The following is a 22020-nucleotide window of genomic DNA, read 5'->3' as shown; positions in this document are numbered from 1 at the left end:
AATGTGCTTTGATTTAAACCTTACTAATCGGTGTATTGGATTATTGATCATTACTCGGACTTGAACCACGTGGCGGTATCATAAAGATACCTGGCGACTCGAGAACAAAGGTAATAAAACAGAGCAATTGAACTAAGGCAAAGTTAGCAACAGTCTCCTCTGGCGCCGGAATGTCTGTCTTAGCATTGTTTACCTAAATGTTGCCTTTTGTTCCCGGGGATGGCTCGTTAGTATGTAGATGGTTCTGCAGTACCGGTCCTATCTGAGAGCTACAGCTCTAATCAACAGACAGACCTTGCACCTGCTTGCTTTTTCGGTATTGTCCAGTTTTCCCTGCATTCTTTGCAAGTGTCCATTTTGTAATCAGGACGTGGCCATCCCAAATGGCTACACCACCACCAGCATTGCACCGGCGGAACCTCTCATGGGACCGCGGCTTGGAACTTGCTGTAGCCTGCCATTGTCTGATATCGGCAGGAAGGTATGCCGCAGGCAGGAGCAGCTGGGGTGTTGCCCTGTTCAGCATGTCTCACCTAGACTATTCATACCAGGTGACGTGCACGTATGCAACTTCGGAGACGAGGCCAAATGGGTTCCTGGCACTACCATTCAGCAGACAGGAAATCGAAGAGGTACTTCAATCATCTCTATGGTAGGAACCCTGTGATGTGCAATCCCCTTTTGGAGGAACCAAGCCGCCAGCTCCGTCTCATGGGGACGATGCAGTAGGCTCAGGTTTTCGACCGCAACGGAAATTCTGTCACTGGACGTTTCTAATGGGGAATCTCCTGACAGCCAACCGCTCGACGAATAAGAGTCAGTCACTATATGCTGCTTGGCCTGCTTTGCCAACGCATGAAAGGTAGCCATGGACTAAGAGGTACGTCCACCACGGTCGGGTTTTCACACTTTTGGGGTGGGAATTCAAAACATGGGTTCTTAATATTTTCAATTCTTGTGGGATGGAGGGGTTAAATTTTCAAATGTACATTTCTGGTTGACATTAATTAAGCAATCGGAAGAGCAAGATTCTGGCGGTTACCAATGATCAGAAATTGAACTGGACCAGCCATTTTGTTAGGAATCGGTGAAAATGAAGGTCAAAAAGGTAAACTGGCATATGATAAAAAGGGGAATTGATAAGGGCAGCAACCTGAAGGGTTGTTTTGATATGCGAAATAATGTACCAGTGTGAAAAGTAAGTGTTTACCAATGTGACATGACTAGGGGAGTACAATGGGGTGTAGAAGAGGTAACTTCAAAGTGGAGAGACAAGGGAATTAGCACTTGTATGCTAAAAGCCAGATTCACAGGGTGGGTAACATCAAGGGGAAAAAAATGACACTTCCGTAGCACAACAGCTGAAGAAAAGCACGCCGTAGCAGCAGCAACCATCACAGCCGCAACCAGCTGCAGAGAACAGTGTCCCCTGAAAACAAGTTTCTGCTAAAAGGGCGGCTGGTTATAATCCAAAACTCAAACCGAGAAGATTACGCCTTCACTGAAACTGAGGATGGTTTTCCCAAACATGGGCAAACAATATGTGCGTGGTAATTAGTTGGGAACAAAGAGGTATCTTCATGTGATACACTGATGGCTATATGCATTCACTAGTTAAGTGTACTGTTACAGTGTATTATAATCCTTGCGTGTTTTTCTTTCAAGTCAATAAATATTCTTTTAATTGTTCAGAAAACGATTGGACTGTTACTCCCTGATTTGCATGGTTTCCAGTATACCAAATTGAAAATATATACCACTAAGAACCGGTGTTCCAAATTCTCCTTTGGGGGTTTGGGATACCCTCGCTTTTAACATCAGCGGGGTTCTTAAAAAAAATACTGTGGCTACAAGAGCAGATCAGAGACTGGGAATTCTGTGGTGAGTAACTTTGCTCACCAAACCATTCCACCGTCAGCAAGGCACAAGTTAGGCATATGATGGAATGCAGTCCACTTGCCTGGATAATTGCAGCTCTAACAATACTCAAGAAGCTTGACATTGTCCAAGACAAAGCAGCCCACTTGATTAGCTCCCCATCCATTACCTTCAACATTTACTCCTTCCACTACCAATCCACCATGGCAGACGTATGTACTACATACGAAATGCACTTCAACTTACCAAGGCTCCTTCAACATCACATTTCAAAGTCACGACCTCTTACCACCTCAAAGGACATGGGCAGCAGATGCATGACAATACCACCATCACCTTCAAGCTCCCCACCAAGCCACATACCATCCTTGGGACTGGAACTTAATCACTGTTCCTTACTGTCACTCGGTCGAAATACTGAAACTCCCTAACAACACTGAGTGTTCCTACAACATATGGACTACTGCGATTCAAGAAGGCAGCTTATCAGCACCTTCTCGAGGACAGTTTGGGATAGGCAAGCAATGTTGGTCCAGCCAGTGACAACCGCATCTCATGAATGAAAACATTAATGCATTTACATTGGTATAGCACCAGGAACATGACTTTTACTTAGCCCTTCATCGTAACTTGGCCAAGAAATATTACAATCTGCTTTTCACCTCCCCAACATCATTTGACTTGGGTATTATCAGATATATGTTTGAGTACTTATTCTGGATTAGGGTCATCGAACAAGTTGGGGGTGTATGTGTTGTTGGAAATTTGATTCTATGACTTGTGATATAATTGTTTTTCAGGAAGGTTTTTCATGCTGTGAGGATTTTGTATTGAAGAGCTTATCTTTTTGTGATAGTTTGTGGTGCAGCACTCAGATCCTTGCCTTGCTCACCAGGATTTCACCAAGCTCTGGTAGGTAGCAGTCATACATTTTACAACTTGTTCATGATTTATTATTGCCATCTGCTTTTTCTTCCTATATGCAATATTTGATTCTGCTACATTAAATTTTCAATTTCGTATAAAAACAGTCTCTGAATTTAAGTCATCAATGTAAATTAGAAACCTTTAGGTTCCCAACAACAAACTCCTAACTCTTTCCCTGCTATGAACCCCTGGGATGTAATGGAGTGTGCACCATCCGATTCTCATTAACCCATAATGAGTATGAACTTTCCTGGTAATTAGGGGCGGAGCTTCCCCCTTAATAGGGACGGCTCTACAGTATAAAAACCCCTGGGTGCAGGTCGGGGAGGGTGACCCTTCAAGGTATGGAAGTATATTAATAAATCTCTGTTATATCCTCTATGAATGTTTCTCGTCCATTGGGTTCTACACTCCCCATGTGTCTGCTTATTTTCCTTCAGTTAATTTCTTCATCCATTCTCAAGGTTTAACAGGAAACCCTACAATCATGAGGTTTTTTTTTGGAGGTCTACAGCATGTTCTAGAATTTGTTTTTTGCAGAACACTTGAAATGTTACTTAAAGTGAAAGAAATTGGTCAGGTAGAATCTTTTGCATCTGAATTTATGCTTGAGGTTAGGTTATCAAACTGGTAATTCTCAAGTTTACTTATTGCTCTCTGCGCAATATTTAAGTCCGAATCTTAGACCTTAGTTACTGCAGCAGTTTTGTCAATCATTTTGAAAATGGGCATCAGCCGAACTTGTTTGAATTCAACAAGGCATCTCTGCCTTATTTGGCTACCTCATAATAACATAAAAAGAGTTTATATGAAAGTATTAATTTGTTTTGAGCCCTTGAAGCTCACATGGGGATTTAAACTTCTTCATATCAGACATTCTTCAATGGGAAATTAACATAAGAAATATGAGCCATTTGACCCTTTGAGCTGCTCTGCCATTCAGAAAGATCATGGGTGAACTAATCTTGGCCTCAACTCCGCTTTACTGCTTTCCCACTGTAACTATCGAGTCTCCTGTAGATCAAAAATCTACCCAACATAAGGAGTTTCTGGGTCATGCAAAAGTTGGAATGCTAGTGCTGCAAAATGTAGAAAGGTCCCAGGATCTGAGATTGTTAGGAGAGGGATGTACTAATGTTTAGCAGCATGAAAAACAGTATTGGCATCAGGGAATACTAACCTGTAGTTTAGCAAAAGAGTAGCAGCAAGATATGAGTCTTTGGTTCGAGGGTGAGGAAGAAGTCCTCGGACCCAGCAAAACTTGGCAGAGTTGTGGTACTATTGAGGTGCGTATATTAGGTTTCCTATGAAATATCAAAAGTTGGTTGCTAATAGATTTCCACAATTAAGCAATTGGTCTTTAAAGCCCAAAAATGGTTCGAATTTTCAACTGGGGTAAAGAGTTATGGTTGGCCTTGAGTGACATAGCAGCTAGTTAGAAAGATTGCAACTCTCACCATGAAGCTGGATTTGAATTATTTGAGAAAAGGCAAACTGAAGATGGGAAACAGATTCTCAATAGAATTTTTTGGGGTTTTTTCTGATTCTGCAAAAAAAGCCTAATATTATTTGTTAGAGGTCATGAGAGGACAAGAGCAGTTTTTAATAGTTCCAACATGATCCTTAACTCATGTTGAAAATTCACTTGTCCTTTGATTTGAAGTTTTTCTCAAAAAGCTTTAACTCATTTCTTTCCCTCTAGCTCTCATCTCTCTCGTTTTTCCCCCAACTCTTACTTTTCCTTCTGTCCCATAAAAGGAATGAGATAACAAATGTATTGTCAGCACAATATTTTTAATTAGATAGTTGTAAATTTGTAAATTTCTAATCACTGCTAAAATGGGAGGGAGATGAATTTGCTCAATTTAATTAAATTCTTTCACATATGGTATTTGCCCATTTGTTCTACTTTGTTTGCTTTCTATTTCTGTTACTTTCTTTCCCTTAAATAGCTTCATGTGTTCTTTGACTAGGACAGTGTTCTTTGACTAGGACAATGATCAGTTTGGCTTCAGCATTGTGGCTTCACAGCGCAGGGTCCCAGGTTCGATTCCCTGCTGGGTCACTGTCTGTGCGGAGTCTGCACGTTCTCCCCGTGTCTGCGTGGGTTTCCTCCGGGTGCTCCGGTTTCCTCCCACAGTCCGAAGATGTGCAGGTTAGGTGGATTGGCCATGCTAAATTGCCCTTAGTGTCCAAAAAGGTTACGAGGGGTTATTGGATTAAGGGGATAGGGTTGAAGTGAGGGCTTAAATGGGTTGGTGCAGACTCGATGGGCCGAATGGCCTCCTTCTGCACTGTATGTTCAATGTATCAGTCTTCATCAACCTCTGAATAAATTAACTCTTCGGGTCATTTTTGTGGTTGAATGTAAAAGTTTCAATATTTTACTTTTTGTTTGAAAAAAACTTTTCTAGGCGCTAAACTATCTTTCTCAAAGACTTCTGATTGTCAACATGTTTACACTGTTTTATGCAATTGCAGATGTGATTTCTCTTTATTTTGATCCATTAATGAAGCTGTTCTTCACTTCCTCAATTTATTTCAAGGTAAGGAAAATTCTGCTTATCTACTCTTTCTCCATTCCCCTGACAAAAACGCTTTAGCTATGATACCTCTGTTTCTAGCAGGATATTTTACGCCACCACTGCAGAAATAGTAATGCTGCTCTTGGTTTAAAAATAATTAGTTCGGGTCTTATTGGGGAATAGACAGTGCTGGCCAGTGCGTGGTGCAAAATCCATGAGTGTGCTTCAGAACTTGGTCTCCTTTTGGCTCGATGAACATCCATCTTCCGAGTTTCACAACAACAGTCTTAAAATGTATTTCAGATTGCAGGCTAACTAACAAATTCAATTAAATGTTTTCATTTTTGTTGTGTTTGCAAAATTTTGTTTATATTCATTGCTATTTTGATTTTTCACCATTCCATAATCTTTTTGTTTTCAAATAATGAATTCAAATTGGAGTTAATTGTTGCTCTGGTTTCCATCTGCAGATATGCCAGGTTATCCTATACCCTTCAGTTATGTCTGAATGTGTTGCTTCATTATCGCACAAAAAGTCAAGGAAAAGATTAAAAAGATCTGATCATTGCTAATCAATGTCTATGTACATACAGGCAAATAGCAGTTCCAACTGAAGGTGGCAGTCTTGTACATTTTATTTACATTGTTTGTTTCTGAAACATTTTCAAAGATTTAGATTCATAGAATCACTACAGTGCAGAAGGAAGCCATTCGGCTTGTCGAGTCTGCACCGACTCTCTGAAAGAGCACCCTACATAGGCCCACGCCCCCACCCTATCCCCGTAACCCATCAACCCCACCCTATCCCCATAACCCCTCAACCCCACCTGGAGAAATTTAGCATGGCCAACCCATCTAAACTTGCACATCTTTGGACTGTCTTAATCCTCTTCATCAGCTCTGAAGGGGTTAAAAATCATCAACTGCAGCTAAGTTCTTGGAACACTCCTAGACCTGCAGTGGACAGCTGCAATAACAATGGACAAAAGGGACTTTGGATTGGATTGGATTGGATTTGTTTATTGTCACGTGTACCGAGGTACAGTGAAAAGTATTTTTCTGCGAGCAGCTCAACAGATCATTAAGTACATGAGAAGAAAAGGGAGTAAAAGAAAATACATAATAGGGCAACACAACATATACAATGTAACTACATAAGCACTGGCATCGGATGAAGCATGCAGGGTGTAGTGTTAATGAAATCAGTCCATAAGAGGGTCATTTAGGAGTCTGGTGACAGTGGGGAAGAAGTTGTTTTGAGTCTTCGTGCGTGTTTTCATACTTCTGTAGCTCCTGCCCGATGGAAGAAGTTGGAAGAGTGAGTAAGCCGGGTGGGAGGGATCTTTGATTATACTGTCCGCTTTCCCCAGGCAGCGGGAGGTGTAGATGGAGTCAACGGATGGGAGGCAGGTTTGTGTGATGGACTGGGCGGTGTTCACGACTCTCTGAAGTTTCTTGTGGTCCTGGGCCGAGCAGTTGCCATACCAGGCTGTGATGCAGCCTGATAGGATGCTTTCTATGGTGCATCTGTAAAAGTTGGTAAGAGTCGATGTGGACATGCCGAATTTCCTTAGTTTCCTGAAGAAGTATAGGCGCTGTTGTGCTTTCTTGGTGGTAGCGTCGACGTGGGTGGACCAGGACAAATTTTTGGAGATGTGCACCCCTAGGAATTTGAAACTGCTAACCATCTCCACCTCGGCCCCGTTGATGCTGACAGGGGTGTGTACAGTACTTTGCTTCCTGAAGTCAATTACCAGCTCTTTAGTTTTGCTGGCATTGAGGGAGAGATTGTTGTCGCTACACCACTCCACTAGGTTCTCTATCTCCCTCCTGTATTCGGACTAATCGTTATTCGAGATCCGGCCCACTATGGTCGTATCGTCAGCAAACTTACAAATGGAGTTGGAACCAAGTTTTGCCACGCCGTCGTGTGTGTACAGGGAGTAGAATAGGGGGCTAAGTACGCAGCCTTGCGGGGCGCCGGTGTTGAGGACTATTGTGGAGGAGGTGTTGTTGTTCATTCTTACTGATTGTGGTCTGTTGGTCAGAAAATCGAGGATCCAGTTGCAGGGTGGGGAGCCAAGTCCTAGGTTTTGGAGCTTTGATATGAGCTTGGCTGGGATTATGGTGTTGAAGGCGGAGCTGTAGTCAATAAATAGGAGTCTAATGTAGGAGTCCTTGTTTTCAAGATGCTGTAGGGATGAGTGTAGGGCCAGGGAAATGGTGTCTGATGTGGACCGGTTGCAGCGGTATGCGAATTGCAGTGGATCAAGGCGTTCTGCGAGTATGGAGGTGATGCGCTTCATAATCAACCTCTCGGAGCACTTCATTACGACTGAAGTCAGGGCCACTGGTCGGTAGTCATTGAGGCACGTTGCCTGATTCTTCTTGGTACCGGTATGATGGTGGTCTTCTTGAAGCAGGTGGGGACCTCGGAGTGGAGTAGGGACAGGTTAAAGATGTCCGTGAATACCTCTGCCAGCTGGTCCGCGCAGGCTCTGAGTGCACGACCAGGTCGTGTGGTTTTATAGACCACAAGAGGGCTGTAAGCACAAATCACTGCTTTCCAGATAACAGCCCAATACTGCAAATGTGTCTGGATAGCAGCAATAATTATCTTTACTGCTTTCAAATGACCCAGTGCCAATGACCATAAGGTGATGGAATAATTTATTAAGATGTAAAGTCCATTCTGAAACTTGGATCCTAAATTTAAACAAAGGAAACTACGAAGGTACGAGGGGTGAGTTGGCTACATTAGATTAGGGAACTTCATGAAAAGGCATAAGGGTGGGCAGGCAGTGGCTAATATTTAAGAAACGAATGAATGTATTGCAACAGTTGTACATCCTTTCCTGGCGCAAAAAACAAAATGGAAAACACAGACCAACCATGGCTCACAAAAGAAATTAAGGATAGTAGTGGGCAGCACGGTAGCATAGTGGTTAGCACTATGGCTTCACAGCGCCAGGGTCCCAGGTTCGATTCCCGGCTCGGGTCACTATCTGTGCGGAGTCTGCACCTTCTCCCCGTGTCTGTGTGGGTTTGCTCCAGGTGCTCTGGTTTCCTCCCACAAGTCCCGAATGACGTGCTATTAGGTAATTTGGACATTCTGAATTCTTCCTCTGTGTACCTGAACAGGCGCCATAATGTGGCGACTAGGGGCTTTTCACAGTAACTTCATTGCAGTGTTAATGTAAGCCTATTTGTGACAATAAAGATTATTATTATTTATTAGGTCCAAAGAGGAATTTTATAAAATTGCTGGCAAGCGTAGTAAGGGAGCAGTTTAGAATTCAGCAAAAGAGGTTTTTTAGTATGTGAGCATCACTGGCTGGGCCAGCAGTTATTGTCCTTCCTAATTGTCATTGAGATGGTGATGATGAGCCGCCTTGAACCACTGCAGCCCCTCTGGGTGTACACCCAACATGCTGTTGGGGAGAGAGATCCAGAATTTAAAAAAACAAAATCTAGAGTACCCAATTCATTTTTTCCAATTAAGGGGCAAGTTAGCATGTTCAATCCACATACTTTGCACATCTTTGGGTTGTGTGGGCGAAACCCACGCAAACATGGGGAGAATGTGCAAATTCCACACGGACAGTGACCCAGAGCCGGGATCGAACCTGGGACCTTGGCGCCGTGAGACTGAAACAATCCTGGCAGATTGAAGGGTGGCAAATGTAACCTAACTATTTAAAAAAGGAGGGAGGGAATTGCAGACCGGTTAGTCTCACATCAGTAGATTTTTCAAAAATGAAAAGGATCAGACGAACTCAGTGTGAATTTATGAAAGGAATTTTTGAAGACATAACTAATAGAATAGATAAGGGTGGACCAGTTGTTGTATATTTGGATTTTCAGCAAACCTTTGAAAAGTCCAAATTAAGATTGGTGTGTAAAATTAAAGCACAGGGGATGGAGGGCATCCTATATTGGCATGGATTAATAATTGGTTAGCAGAGAGGAAACCATAGGAATAAATGGATTCTTTTTTGGAGTGGCAAGCTATGACTAGCAGAGGTCACTGCTTGGGGCTCCAGATGTTCACAATATATATCAATGATTTGCTCAAAGGAACCAAATGTAATATTTCCACATTTACTGTCGACACAAGACTAGGTGAGAATGTGTGATGAAGATGTTAATAGGCTTCAAAAGTGATTTGGGCAAGTTGAGTGAGTGGACAAATACATGGCAGATGCAGTATAACGTGGATATGTGTGATGTTAAGCCACTTCGGTACGAAAAACAACATGGCAGAGTATTATAGAAATGGTGTTAGATTGGGAAAAGTTGATTTACAAAGGGACCTGTGCACCAGTCATTAAAAGCAAGCATGCAGGTGCAGCAAGCATTTAGGAAGGCCTTCATTACAAGAAGGTTTGAGTACAGGAGCAAAGATGTCTTACTGCAGATGTACAAAGCCTTGATGGGAACACATCCAGAGTATTGTGTACAGATTGGTCTCCTTATCTAATAAGATATAAACTTGTCACAAGGGGAATGCAGTGAAGATTCACCAGACTCATTCTTGGGATGGCAGGATTGTGGATGAGGAGGGCTTAGGTCAAAATTCACTGGAGTTTAGAAGAACGAAATGGGATCTCACTGAATCGCATCAAATTTCCACAGAGCTGGACAAACTTAATGCAGGATTGATGTTCCCCCTGGGTTGGGGATTCTAGACAAAGGGGTTATGGCTCAGGATACAGGCTAGGCCATTTAGGACTGACATGAGGATAAATTTCTTCGCTGAGGGTAGTGAGCTTGTGGAATTCTCTACCAGGGAAGGCTGCGAATGACCAGTTTGAATATATTTAAGAAGGAAATAGATTTCTAGACATAAGTCTCAAAGGGGTATGGCATTGAGGTAGAGGATCAGCCATAATCCTATTGAATGGCGGAGCAAGCTCAAGGGGCCAAATGGCCTCCTCCTGCTCTTATTAATTTATATGTTTCTGTGAGTAGCTTGATGACCCTTTCAGAGGAGGAAGAGAGGCACAGAGAGAAGGTGCAGGCTTCTTTGAGAGGGAATCAAGCCTAGTATGACAGAACAGGCAGGTCACGGAGTACTGAATGATTGGGTTAGGGAAATTGGGTCGGTAGTTATTAATTAAGTGAGAAGTGAAAGGGAAACATGGTGGTAGTAGAAGAGATATATTTGGGACGAGATAAAGATTTTTTTAAAATAAGAGAACAAAGTAAAGATTGATGAACTTGAATCTGGAGCAGCAGTCAAAGTATACATAAAAAAGCTGAAGTTACGGAGGCCTGGTTACATAAGTGAAAAATACAAAAGCAATCTCAGTAATTAATCAATTGTGGAAATTTTATAAAATCTGTATATATCTACAACAGATTCGTCAATAACTGCTTGCTAATCTTTCCTGTTCATTTATCTGCAGTGCACTGTCATCGAGAGTCTCACCAATCTGCTAGTGAAATGGCTGACCTGGCATTCTGTGTGTGTGGCTGAGATGGACAGAGATATTACCAACGTTTTACAGAGTCCACAGTGAGTATCTATAATGCAAGGACTTTTCACAAACATAATCGAGAGTCTTACCCGATGGTTATAAATAAATGTGGCTTTGTATTGAATTTTACTTCTGTTTATGCAAATGAGAAATCTCTGAACTAATTAAACAAGATTGGGAAAGCAATTAAAGTGAGGATGGTCCTAGTTTTGTGCTTGCATATGGGTATCGGCTGAGGACATATTTTGGCATGGGTGTTAGATCTCTTGATTGAATATCCTGTCATCAGTTAAAGTCAAGGCTCAACATGGCGAATGATTGAAAATCATGCCCGTTGAAACATTGGTTTATTGGTGACAAATAGGGAGAGAAAAGATGAATAGAATGGTTTACAGCACAGCAAGAGGTCATTCAATCTCTGCTGGCTTTCTGAAACAGCAACTCAGCTGGTGCCCTCACCTGTAGCCTACAAATTTATTTTCTCCTCCGATAATCAATTTCTTTTTGCAGACCATGATCCAGTCTGCCTCCACCACACTCTCAGGCAATGGATGCCATGTCCTAACAACTTTTATATAAAAATGTTGTTCCTCATGTTGCCTTTGGCTCCATTGCCAATCACAAATCTGTGTCCTGCAGCTCTCAATCCTTTTACCAATAGGAACACTTTCTCCCTAATCTGAACAGGCCCTTGTTGATTTTGAACAGCTCTAGCAATTCTTTTCAAGCTTCTATTCTCCAAGTGAACAAATCCAACTCCTTCAATTTATCGCATAGCTGAAGTCCCTCATCCCAGGACCCATTCTCATAAGTTGTTTCATCAAATCATAGAATCCCTACAGTGCAGAAGGAGGCCATTTGGCCGATCGAGTCTGCACTCCAATCCACACCCATGCAGACATTGGGAGAATGTGCAAACTCCACGTGCAAACTCCACACAGACAGACACCCAAGGCCGGAATTGAACCCAAGTCCCTGGCGCTGTGAGGCAACAGTGCTGGCCATTGTGAGGAGCAGAGGTGCTGGGGAGTAGGGCTCGGGGAGTGGAGATGCCAGGGGCACAGATGTCGGGGAGCGTGGCCAAGGCATCCAGAGTGGGCACACCAAAGTGGAGCACAAGGTAGTGGGGCTGACTTTGTACCTGAGTGAGTGATTTGAGACAGTGATTGTGGAGGGTGGGAGCGGTGAGGCGAGTGCGGGGCTGGGAGGGTGAGGAGAGTGCGGGGCAGGAGGGATGGGGAGAATGCGGAAGGGGAGGGGGAGATCGGAGCGCATGGAGGGGGGAGGGAGTTTGTCCTACCCCAAGCACACCATCCAACATGCTCTCTGATATATTCCCACAGTGGGTGCAGTTCAGTTGAGTGCGTATCCTGAGACTGAGAATGAGCCAGAAACACACACAGACCCTACCTATTACATTGTAATACTCATCTTTATATATTACTCTCTTTTTTTTTTGCTCAAAGATTTTTCTTTTCATACCTCAGCTTTGTTTGAAATTCATGTTTAATGCTGTATCAAACTTGTATCTTTCTGAAATTTGCTCAACGGCCCTTTGAGTGAGAAAAATTTGAAATCTCCACCTCCACGTGAAAAGTTTGGACAAGCCTGAAGTAGGGGATTGTACAGGGCTCTGTTGAGCGAGCATTGCCAGTGGGATTGGTTTACGATTGCTCTAACAAAGAACCAACACTGATGTAATGGCCCAGCTACTTCCAGCTGTTCTGTAAGGGTCAATACTTCTGTGGTTAACCTAGTGGTTATTTCATTTGAATAGCGACTATTACAGTGGTATGTAATTCGCTTGTTTTGCCATCTAAAAGTAGGGTGTTTTGAACTAGATCCTGTATTCCTGCAACTGCTTGCTCACATTTCACTTGCCTGGAATTGTACATCTTCTGTCGCTGAGAGAACAAATGTAGTTTTGTTGTCCAAACACTTTTAGGCCAATCCCCGTTTAATTTAATCCCTAAGAGAGAGATTATTTTTGCTGTCTTCAAGGCTCAAATTGTGAACTGTTCAGATTCGGAATTAAACCCTACACCGTGGTAGCTAAGTAAACTAATCACTAAGCCTCGAAATAAAGGAAGTTCCTCAGATGCCTTTATTCAGCTCTTCTTTAACTTGTTGACTTTTAGATGGTGTGAATAATAAAGCAGACTAAGAGAAAACTTCCACTGAGTTCTTTCAAAACATTTTGTGCTTTCAGGAACGTTTCCCTTTCTGGATTAGTGAATTCTATTTCTGAACTTGTGGAGTTTACTACAAGAATTTCCATGGTAGCATTACAGATGGAGGCTTACAACAGTCTGCTGTTACACTTCATACTCAATTTTTATGAGACGGTGAGAGAGACTGGTGTGCTTAGAAAACAGCTTCCTGACTGTTAGATTATTAATTAGCTCAGATGAATGAAGTACAATTTGAGAGGCTATCAATATAAAACTTGTAACTGGAATCCTGGTTAACATTTGAATCCCTTTCATTTCCCTTCACCCCAGTGAAATCTGGAGACGAGCTAATTATATATGTTCATTGGTTCAGATCAGCCTAATCGGCATGCACCAGGGATTTTACTATTGTATGCCAATTTATTTGAGACTTTTTTTTTGAAAAGTATTTGTCTTTTTGCACACCTTGTCACTATGTTTCATCAGTGCCATATACTTCTGATAATTCAAAGTAATTTGTTGCGCTTAAAATTTATTTTCAAATAATTTGAATCAAACAATAAGTAACAGAACAAAATATAAATTTTGTGTTTGATTAAATTTTGGACTAGTGACTTAAGTTAAGAGGGGCTGACTAATGACTAATTTATGGAGTAACAAAACCAATGATAGGAGAGATTAAAATTGCCTTGTATGGGTCTCTTAAAAATATTCAAAAGTGTTGAATTGCCATCTTTTGGATAGTGATAACAATGTAATCTTTGATTTGAAATGGATGCAGGTGATTAAGGGTAGACATATCTATTACTTGGAATTTGACTTGTGGATCATCTTTTATTTCCTGAATTTTTAACACATTGGTAAATTGTGTTGCAGTATATATTTACTGCCATAGATTGTATAGTTTGTATGCTGTCCTTTTACGTAAAACGCTCTGGTATTAAGGTACTAATTTAGTCTATAGTATTTTAAATATGCATTCATAGAACGTTGGCTTCAAAGTAGGCATTTGGTTCATCTAGTCTGCTGTAATATTTTTCCACAAGTCACCTCGTTTGATCCCACACTGTCCACTCCCCTCATTCACCTTTTGATGTCCCTCTTTTCCAAGCAACTATTTAATTTGAGTATTGCATGGGGAAAAACAAGACATGGTGTTGAAGCATGTCGTCTTGTGCTCACAGGACAGACGCACGAGTGACAAATTTCAAAGGGAGCAATGATTTATACTGTATGAGAAAAGGTTGCTGATTGGTAGACAAGTTGACTCTAATTGGTTAAGGCATTGCCATGGAAAATACATGAGGGGTACCATTTTGCCCTGCGCTTTTTTGTCTAATTCAAACAAAGTGCAATGCTTGGACATGTTCCTTTTGCCTGCAGCAGACTGGTCCCTATGTATGAATATATGTGGTTTCTAGAAAGCATAAGTGAACTACAATACGAGCCCGACTGATAATCTTAATTTGATTGTTGGTGCACCTATGGGATTGATTAAGTATTTTCAAACTGCAGAATCACATCTAATATTAGATACTCTACTCTTAGTTCTCAGTTTTGAAGCGCAAGCTTTGAATATGGTCAGTACTCTGCCTATTGCGAACACCGAAGGAGATATGCTGTTTGCTACAATTTGCCAGCCATTGGGATGTACAGTCCACCAACCTAGCATCGCACTAGAACTGAAAATCATATACCATGTTATTCATTTGTGTGGTAGGCACAATGTCTTTTTGGCTTGACGGCAACGTACTGTTAGTGAAAAATACCACTTGTGTTTTACTGCATGGCAGCAGCGTGAAAGTGCTAACTTTGCATGTTTATTGAAGCTTTGTTATGCGTACCTTTCCAGGGTAAGTTGAGATAGGCAGTACTTTTCAGTTTTGAAAGTGAAGGTCTTGGGCCCATTCATGAGTATGTGCAGTATACAGCAAGAAGTCCTTGCTGGCAGATTGTATAAAACAGCATGTCCCTTTTTTGACCAACCCATATTTTTGACCATATTTGACCAACCCATACTTGCAAAACTCGTAATGTAATGGAGAATGTTTTCAAGAAGCAATCAGATGTAGCACTTGGGACAAAGCGGATCAAAGGATATAGGGGGGGGGGAGAAGGTGGGATCAGGCGATTGAGTTGGATGATCAACCATGATCATAACGAATGGCAGAGCAGGCTTGAAGGGCTGAATAGCTGCCTCCTATTTTCAATGTTTCTATGAAAGGTTGGAATTAATTGGAAAATTCCGCCAACTGTTATGATCCCATGGAGACCGTTCATGTTTAACGGGAAGTCTTCCGGTGGCAGCCATGAGCTGATCAGTCGCACACAAGGTGGCTCCCGCTTGGAATCTTAGATTTTGCCCCTTTCTACCCAGTTAATGGGCACTTTGGTGGGGAAAGGTGCAGAACCATTGGAGAATGTTGGTTTCTCCTCCAAAGGGGAATGTCGGCAGGTTACAACACTCAGCAGAAGTTGAAGAAAGCTTCAACTCGAGATGGTGGACTCTTGTGGTGTTGCTACTTTTATTAACAAACCACAAGCTGCGAGTATGTTTCTTGTATTGACCAAATGACCACACAACCAGTATGTTAGTTCAAAAGACAGTTTATTATTAAACACAAGACTTATCTCTCTGTGCAATGATACACGTGGCTACACATTAAACTACACCTATCAACGAAGATGACCTTTACTTAACTTCTGGATGACCAGCTCTGTGCAGGTAGAGAAAGTCTTTATCTGGGACCCCACGTGTGTCGGCTGGAAGTCGTCAGATTCGTCACGGCTGCGGCCCGTCTCTCAGGTAGAGATCGCGGGTCTTGAAGTTGGCTGGTCGTTATGCTGCAGTTGGTATGGGCACAGGCCGGTCCCAAAAGAGATTGATCCCTAGTGCGCAGGGCCTCTTATCCTTCTCCTCTTTCGCGCCCTTTTGGGCGGTACTAACTCGGGATCCAATGGATCGATAGGGTCTCGATCACCCTAATCGATTCTGGCCAATTGGGGGTGGGTACCACGATGGCTGGGTGGGTCCTAGTTACCATTGTCCCAAGTACGTATGCCTTTCCAAATAAGGGGAAGTGGCACCGGGAAGTCTGCTACTATTGCTATACCTTGATTGGAATCTATTATCCTGGGGAAATCGGTGATTGACATTTAACAGGTGCAAGTTTCAGTTCGGTCTGGTTTTCCTTTGCCCAATACACAGGGGCTGTGTACTGTCTGTGTCCCAACTTGACCACAATTCTCATTATCCTTTGCGGGTGGCCATTTTGTTGGCCACAGTGGCACAGCAACAGAAAGTATGGCGGAGTTGGATGCGTCAGTCGTCATCACTTACCCCACCCACCGCCTGTGGAGCAATTGATGGAATTCATCACGGGAATTTAAGAAACATCAGCAAGAACTACAGGTACACTGGTCCAAGGCAATTGAGGAAGCAGATGCCCCACTTCGTGGGATTCTGCAACAAATTCTTCATGGGTGGAGCAGCAGCTGGAGTTAGAGGGTGCGACAATCCGTGAGGTGGAAAGGGCAGTGTCTGACCATAGTGGCCAGATTGTGGAATTGGAAGCAGAGGTGGCATTGCTGGGAGAGGCCTGTAAGGTTTGAAGGCGAGGGTGGATGATCAGGGGAATCGATCCAAGAGGCAGAACTTTAGAATAGTTGGATTGTCAGAGGGAGTTGAGGGAAAGAGTGCCACAGATTATGTGGCGAGGATGTTCGCGAAGCTGGTCGAGGACGGGTCCACCGGCCGCTGCATCAGAGGCCGAGAGGTGGGGAGCCGCCATGGGCAGTTATCAAACAGATGCACAAGTTTCAACAGAAGGAGCAAATTCTGAGGTGGGCAAAGGTGACACGAAGGTGACATGAGACGTAGCTGGAGGGGGAATCGGATACCAATCTATCAGGCCATTGGATCCAATCTGGCCAAGTGGCGAGCGGGCTTTAACAGAGCCAAAGTGGTGCTCTTTCTGTGCAACGTTGTACCCTGCTAAACTGTGAGTGACATTTAAGGGCAAGGAACATTTTTTTACGACGCCAGAGGAGGCGAATGAATCAGGAAGCATGGCTGGTGGGAGGACTAATGGTGGGAATTCACCGTTTTGCTATATTTGTAATGTGAATGTTTGGAAGTGTTATGTTTTCTTTCGTTATAGTCGATGGGATGGTTCTGTGTCTGGGTTTTTCTCCAGCTGGAAATTAGGAGGGCGGGGGCTCTGACGGGAGAGAGACCTGGGCAGGGACTGTCCAAAGGGCGATGTTTGGGGAGGTGGAATTGGGTGAAGGGACTTCCGGTTGTGGCTATGCGGAGCTAAGTCGGACATTCGGCGGCTCCCGCAAAAACTGACTTTTGGGCTCTTTTCAGGGCCCCCAATGGCACTTTTTCGATGTTTCCCAGTGTGGGAAGGAGATTATAACAGCTCCCCGATAGTATATGGCTTCTACTAGGAGCGGGGCGACTAAAAAGGTGGTGGTGGACCCGAAAAAGGTGCGAGGGAAGAAGAACAAAATGGCGGCGGGCGGAGACCAGGCAGCGTGGATGCAGTGGGCGGAGGAGCAGCAGGAGGGTATCCAGCGCTGCTTCAGAGAGATTAAAGCGGACCTGCTAGAGCCGATGAAGGCTTCTATTGATAAGCTGCTGGAGACACAGATGGCCAAGGGGTGGCGATCCGCGAGGTTCGACAAAAGATCTCCGACAACGAGGATGTGATCTTAGGCCTGGCGGTAAAGATGGAGGCGCACGAGGCGCTCCACAAGAAATGGCAGGAGTGGTTTGAGGAGATGGAGAATCGGTCGAGGCGGAAGAATCTGCGGATTCTGGGCCTCCCGGAGGGGGTGGAGGGGCCGGACGTGGGGGCCTATGTGGTCACCATGTTGAACTCGCTGATGGGAGCGGGGTCCTTCCAGGGGCCCCTGGAGCTGGAAGGGGCCCATAGAGTGCTGGCGAGGAGGCCCAAGGCTAACGAGCCTCCGCGGGCGGTGCTGGTGAGGTTCCATCGGTTCGTCGATCGGGAGTGTGTGCTCAGGTGAGCCAAGAAGGAGAAGAGCAGCAGGTGGAAGAACGCGAGGTTCGAATATACCAGGACTGAAATGCGGAGGTGGCGAGGAGGAGGGCTGGGTACAGTCGAGCGAAGGTGGTGCTGCACAGGAAGGGGGTGAAGTTTGGCACGTTGCAGCCGGCGCGACTGTGGGTCACCTACAAGGACCGGCACCATGATTTTGAGTCTCCGGAGGAGGCATGGGCCTTTGTTCAGGCCGAGAAGTTGGACACAGATTGAGGGTCGGGATGGGCGATTGGGGACTGCGGTTGATTTTTTTTTTTTTGAGGGGGGGCCTTTGCTTTGCTCCTGGTTTCTTTTTCTCTGTGTTTTTCTCTTTCAGGTCGGTGAGGGTGGTTGGGGCGGGTTGGGCACTGATTTGGTTGGGTTGGTCGGGGGGGGCTCTTGGAGGGGGGTAGGTAAACAGAACAGGGGTGGTGGACGGCGGTGAGATGGGGCCCCGCGGGGAAGGGGTGGTCCGAGTTGGGGGTGAGGGGACTGGGCCTGTAAAAGGAGCTGCGTCAGAGGTGGCAGGACTGGGTAGGTGGAAAGCGCTGAAGACTGGAGGGGGCGGGGAAGCTAGGGTTGTTTCCGGCGCTTAGAATGGAAGGGGGAGGGGGAGAGCCTATGGATGGGGAACGGGAGAGGAGGGTGTGTCACACAATGGGAGGAGTCGAACGAGAGGCGGGAGTGGCCGGGGTCAGCAGGAGTCAGCTGACTTGCGGAAGTACAATGGGGGAGTAAATCAGCTAGGATGCGTCCTAGCTTTGGGGGGGGGGGGGTGGAATCGAGTTGCTGCTGCTATGGTCAAGGGGGAGCTGGAGCGAGTGTGGGGAGGGGTTGAGACTGGGGTATGCCGCTGTGGGGAACGTGTGGGTGCGGGCGCGTGGCTGGCCGAGGAGGGGTCATGGCTAGTCGGCGGGGGAGGGAGGACGGGTAGCCCCCTGATCCGGCTGATAACCTGGAATGTAAGGGGACTGAATGGGCCGGTTAAGCGGGCCCGCGTGTTCGCTCACCTGAAGGGGCTCAAGGCGGATGTGGTTATGCTCCAGGAGAGACACGTGGAGGTGGCAGACCAGGTAAGATTGAGGAAAGGGTGGGTAGGTCAGGTGTTTCACTCTGGGCTGGATGCCAAAAATCGAGGGGTGGCGATCTTGGTGGGAAAGAAGGTGTCATTCGAGGCGTCGGGCATTGTGGCAGATAATGGCGGTAGGTACGTAATGGGAAGTGGTAAGTTGCAGGGAGAGAGGGTGGTACTGGTCAATGTGTATGCACCGAACTGGGACAAATGCGGGTTTTATGCGGCGTATGTTGGGTCGGATCCCAGACTTGGAAGTGGGGGGCCTGATAATGGGGGGAGTCTTTAACACGGTGCTGGATCCGGCACTGGATCGCTCCAGGTCTTGGACGGGTAGGAAGCCGTTGGCGGCTAGATTGCTGAGGGGGTTTATGGACCAGATGGGAGGGGTGGACCCTTGGAGATTTGCAAGGCCGGGGGCTAGGGAATTTTCTTTCATCTCACATGTCCATAAGGCTTATTCCCGAATCGACTTTTTCATTGTGAGTAGGGCGCTGATAGCGAGAGTAGATGATATTGAGTATTCGGCAATAGCCATTTCGGACCACGCCCCGCATTGGGTGGACTTGGAGATGGGGGAGGAGAGGGACCAGCACCCGCTGTGGCGCTTGGAGGTGGGGCTGTTGGACGAGGAGGTGAGCGAGCGGGTCCAAGGAAGTATAGAGAGGTACTTGGGAGACCAACGACAACGGGGAGGTCCGAGTGGGGATGGTATGGGAGGCGCTGAAGGCGGTGGTGAGGGGAGAGCTGATCTCCATTAGGGCCCACAAGGAGCGGGGGAGAGGGAGAGGCTGGTGGGGGAGATGGTGAGGGTAGACAGGAGGTATGCGGAGGTGCCCGAGGAAGGATTGTTGAGAAAGAGGCGCAGCCTCCAGGCCAAATTCGACCTGGTGACCACCAGGAAGGCGGAGGTGCAGTGGAGGAAGGCCTAGGGGGCGATTTGAGAGTATGGGGAAAAGGCAAGGCGGATGCTGGCGCATCAGCTTCGGAAACGGGACGCAGCTAGGGAGATCAGGGGAGTTAAGGACAGGGGAGGGAGTGTGGTGCGGACTGGGGTTGGCATCAATGGGGTCTTCAGGGACTTTTACGAGGAATTGTACCGATCCGAGCCCCCACGGGAGGGAGGGATGGGCCGTTTCCTGGACCAATTGAGGTTTCCAAAGGTGGAAGAGGGACTGGTGGCGGGACTGGGGGCCCCGATTGGGCTGGAGGAGCTGATCAAAGGGATAGGAAGCATGCAGGCGGGGAAGGCACCGGGGCTGGACGGTTTCCCGGTCGAATTCTATAAAAAATATATGGACCTGTTGGGCCCGTTGCTAGTCAGGACCTTCAATGAGGGGGGGGGGGGGCTTTGCCCCGACGATGTCCCGGGCACTGATCTCCTTGATCCTGAAGTGGAGCAAGGATCCCCTGCAGTGTGGGTCTTACAGACCGATTTACTTGCTAAATGTAGATGCCAAGGTGCTGGCGAAGGTCTTAGCCACGAGGATTGAGGATTGTGTGCCGCAGATCATCCATGAAGACCAGACGGAGTTTGTGAAGGGGAGGCAGTTGAACGCGAATGTGCGGAGGCTTTTGAACGTTATCATGATGCCGGCGAGGGAGGGGGAGGCGGAGATAGTGGTGGCGATGGACGCTGAGAAAGCCTTCGATAGGGGAGAGTGGGGGTACCTGTGGGAGGTGCTGAAGAGGTTCGGGTTTGGGGAGGGGTTTGTCAGGTGGGTTAGGCTGTTGTATGAGATCTTGATGGCGAGTGTAGCCACAAACAGCAGGAGGTCCGAACACTTTCGGTTGCACCGAGGGACGAGGCAGGGATGTCCCTGCTCTTCGCACTGACGATTGACCCCTGGCTATGGCACTGAGGGAGTCAAGGAACTGGAGGGGGTTGGTGCGGGGTGGGGAGGAGCATAGGGTGTCGCTCGATGCGGACGACCTGCTGCTGTATGTGGCGGACCCGGTGGGGGGGAATGCCGGATGTAATGAGGATTCTTAGGGAATTCGGGGACTTTTCGGGGTACAAGATCAACATGGGGAAGAGCGAGCTGTTCGTGGTTCACCCAGGGGACCAGGAGAGGGGGATTGGCGAGCTCCCACTAAAAAGGGGGCGGAGAGGAGCTTCAGGTATTTGGGGGTCCAGGTGGCCAGGAGCTGGGGGCCCTGCATAGGCTTAATTTTACAAGGCTGTTGGAGCAAATGGAGGAGGGGTTCAAGAGGTGGGACGCGTTGCCGCTGTCCTTGGCGGGTAGGGTGCAGTCAATCAAAATGACGGTGCTCCCCAGGTTTTTGTTCTTGTTCCAGTGCCTCCCCGTGTTTATCCCAAAGGCTTTGTTCAGGCGGGTTAACAGGAGTATAATGGGGTTTGTGTGGGCGCGAGGGACTCCGAGGGTGAGAAGGGTGTTCCTGGAGCGGAGTAGAGATAGGGGGGGACTGGCGCTGCCCAACCTTTGTGGGTACTACTGGGCCGCCAATGCGACGATGGTGCGCAAGTGGGTGATGGAGGGGGAGGGGGCTGCATGGAAGAGGCTGGAGACGGCGTGTGTGGGTACGAGTCTGGGGGCGCTGGCAACGGCGCCGCTGCCGCTCCCTCCAGGGAGGTATACCACGAGCCCGGTGGTGGCGGCTGCCCTCAAAATCTGGAGGCGGCATAGGCGGGAAATTGGGGCCTCGGCGTGGACCCCAATACGGGGGACCCACCGGTTCGCCCCAGGGAGAACAGGTGGAGGATATTTGGGGTGGCACAGGGCAGGGATTCAAAATCTGGGGGACCTGTTTGTGGATGGGAAGTTCGCGAGCCTGGGTGAGCTGGAGGAGAAGTACGGGCTCCCCCCCGGGGGACACCTTCAGGTACTTACAGGTAAGGGCGTTTGCCAGACGGCAGGTGGTGGAATTCCCGCGGCTACCGCCACACACAGCACAGGA

The 22020-nt window shown here is 46.4% G+C and overlaps 1 protein-coding gene across 4 annotated transcripts in view; it reads left to right on the top strand.

Moving 5' to 3' along the window:
• cenpi (centromere protein I) overlaps positions 1 to 22020 on the top strand; it is a 150182-nt gene that overhangs the window by 66162 nt on the left and 62000 nt on the right. For all 4 annotated transcript variants that reach the window (XM_072505454.1, XM_072505452.1, XM_072505453.1 and 1 more), the window contains 4 exons: positions 2679 to 2790; positions 5287 to 5351; positions 10739 to 10848; positions 13020 to 13155. In XM_072505454.1, the coding sequence (XP_072361555.1) occupies positions 2679 to 2790; positions 5287 to 5351; positions 10739 to 10848; positions 13020 to 13155 (423 nt within the window). The remainder of the gene's footprint in view (positions 1 to 2678; positions 2791 to 5286; positions 5352 to 10738; positions 10849 to 13019; positions 13156 to 22020) is intronic.

Source organism: Scyliorhinus torazame, chromosome 5, assembly GCF_047496885.1.
Source record: "Scyliorhinus torazame isolate Kashiwa2021f chromosome 5, sScyTor2.1, whole genome shotgun sequence".
NCBI classification, from domain to species: domain Eukaryota; kingdom Metazoa; phylum Chordata; class Chondrichthyes; order Carcharhiniformes; family Scyliorhinidae; genus Scyliorhinus; species Scyliorhinus torazame.
The sequence above is the reverse complement of the archived record's forward strand: the minus strand, read 5'-3'. Positions and strand labels throughout refer to the sequence as shown.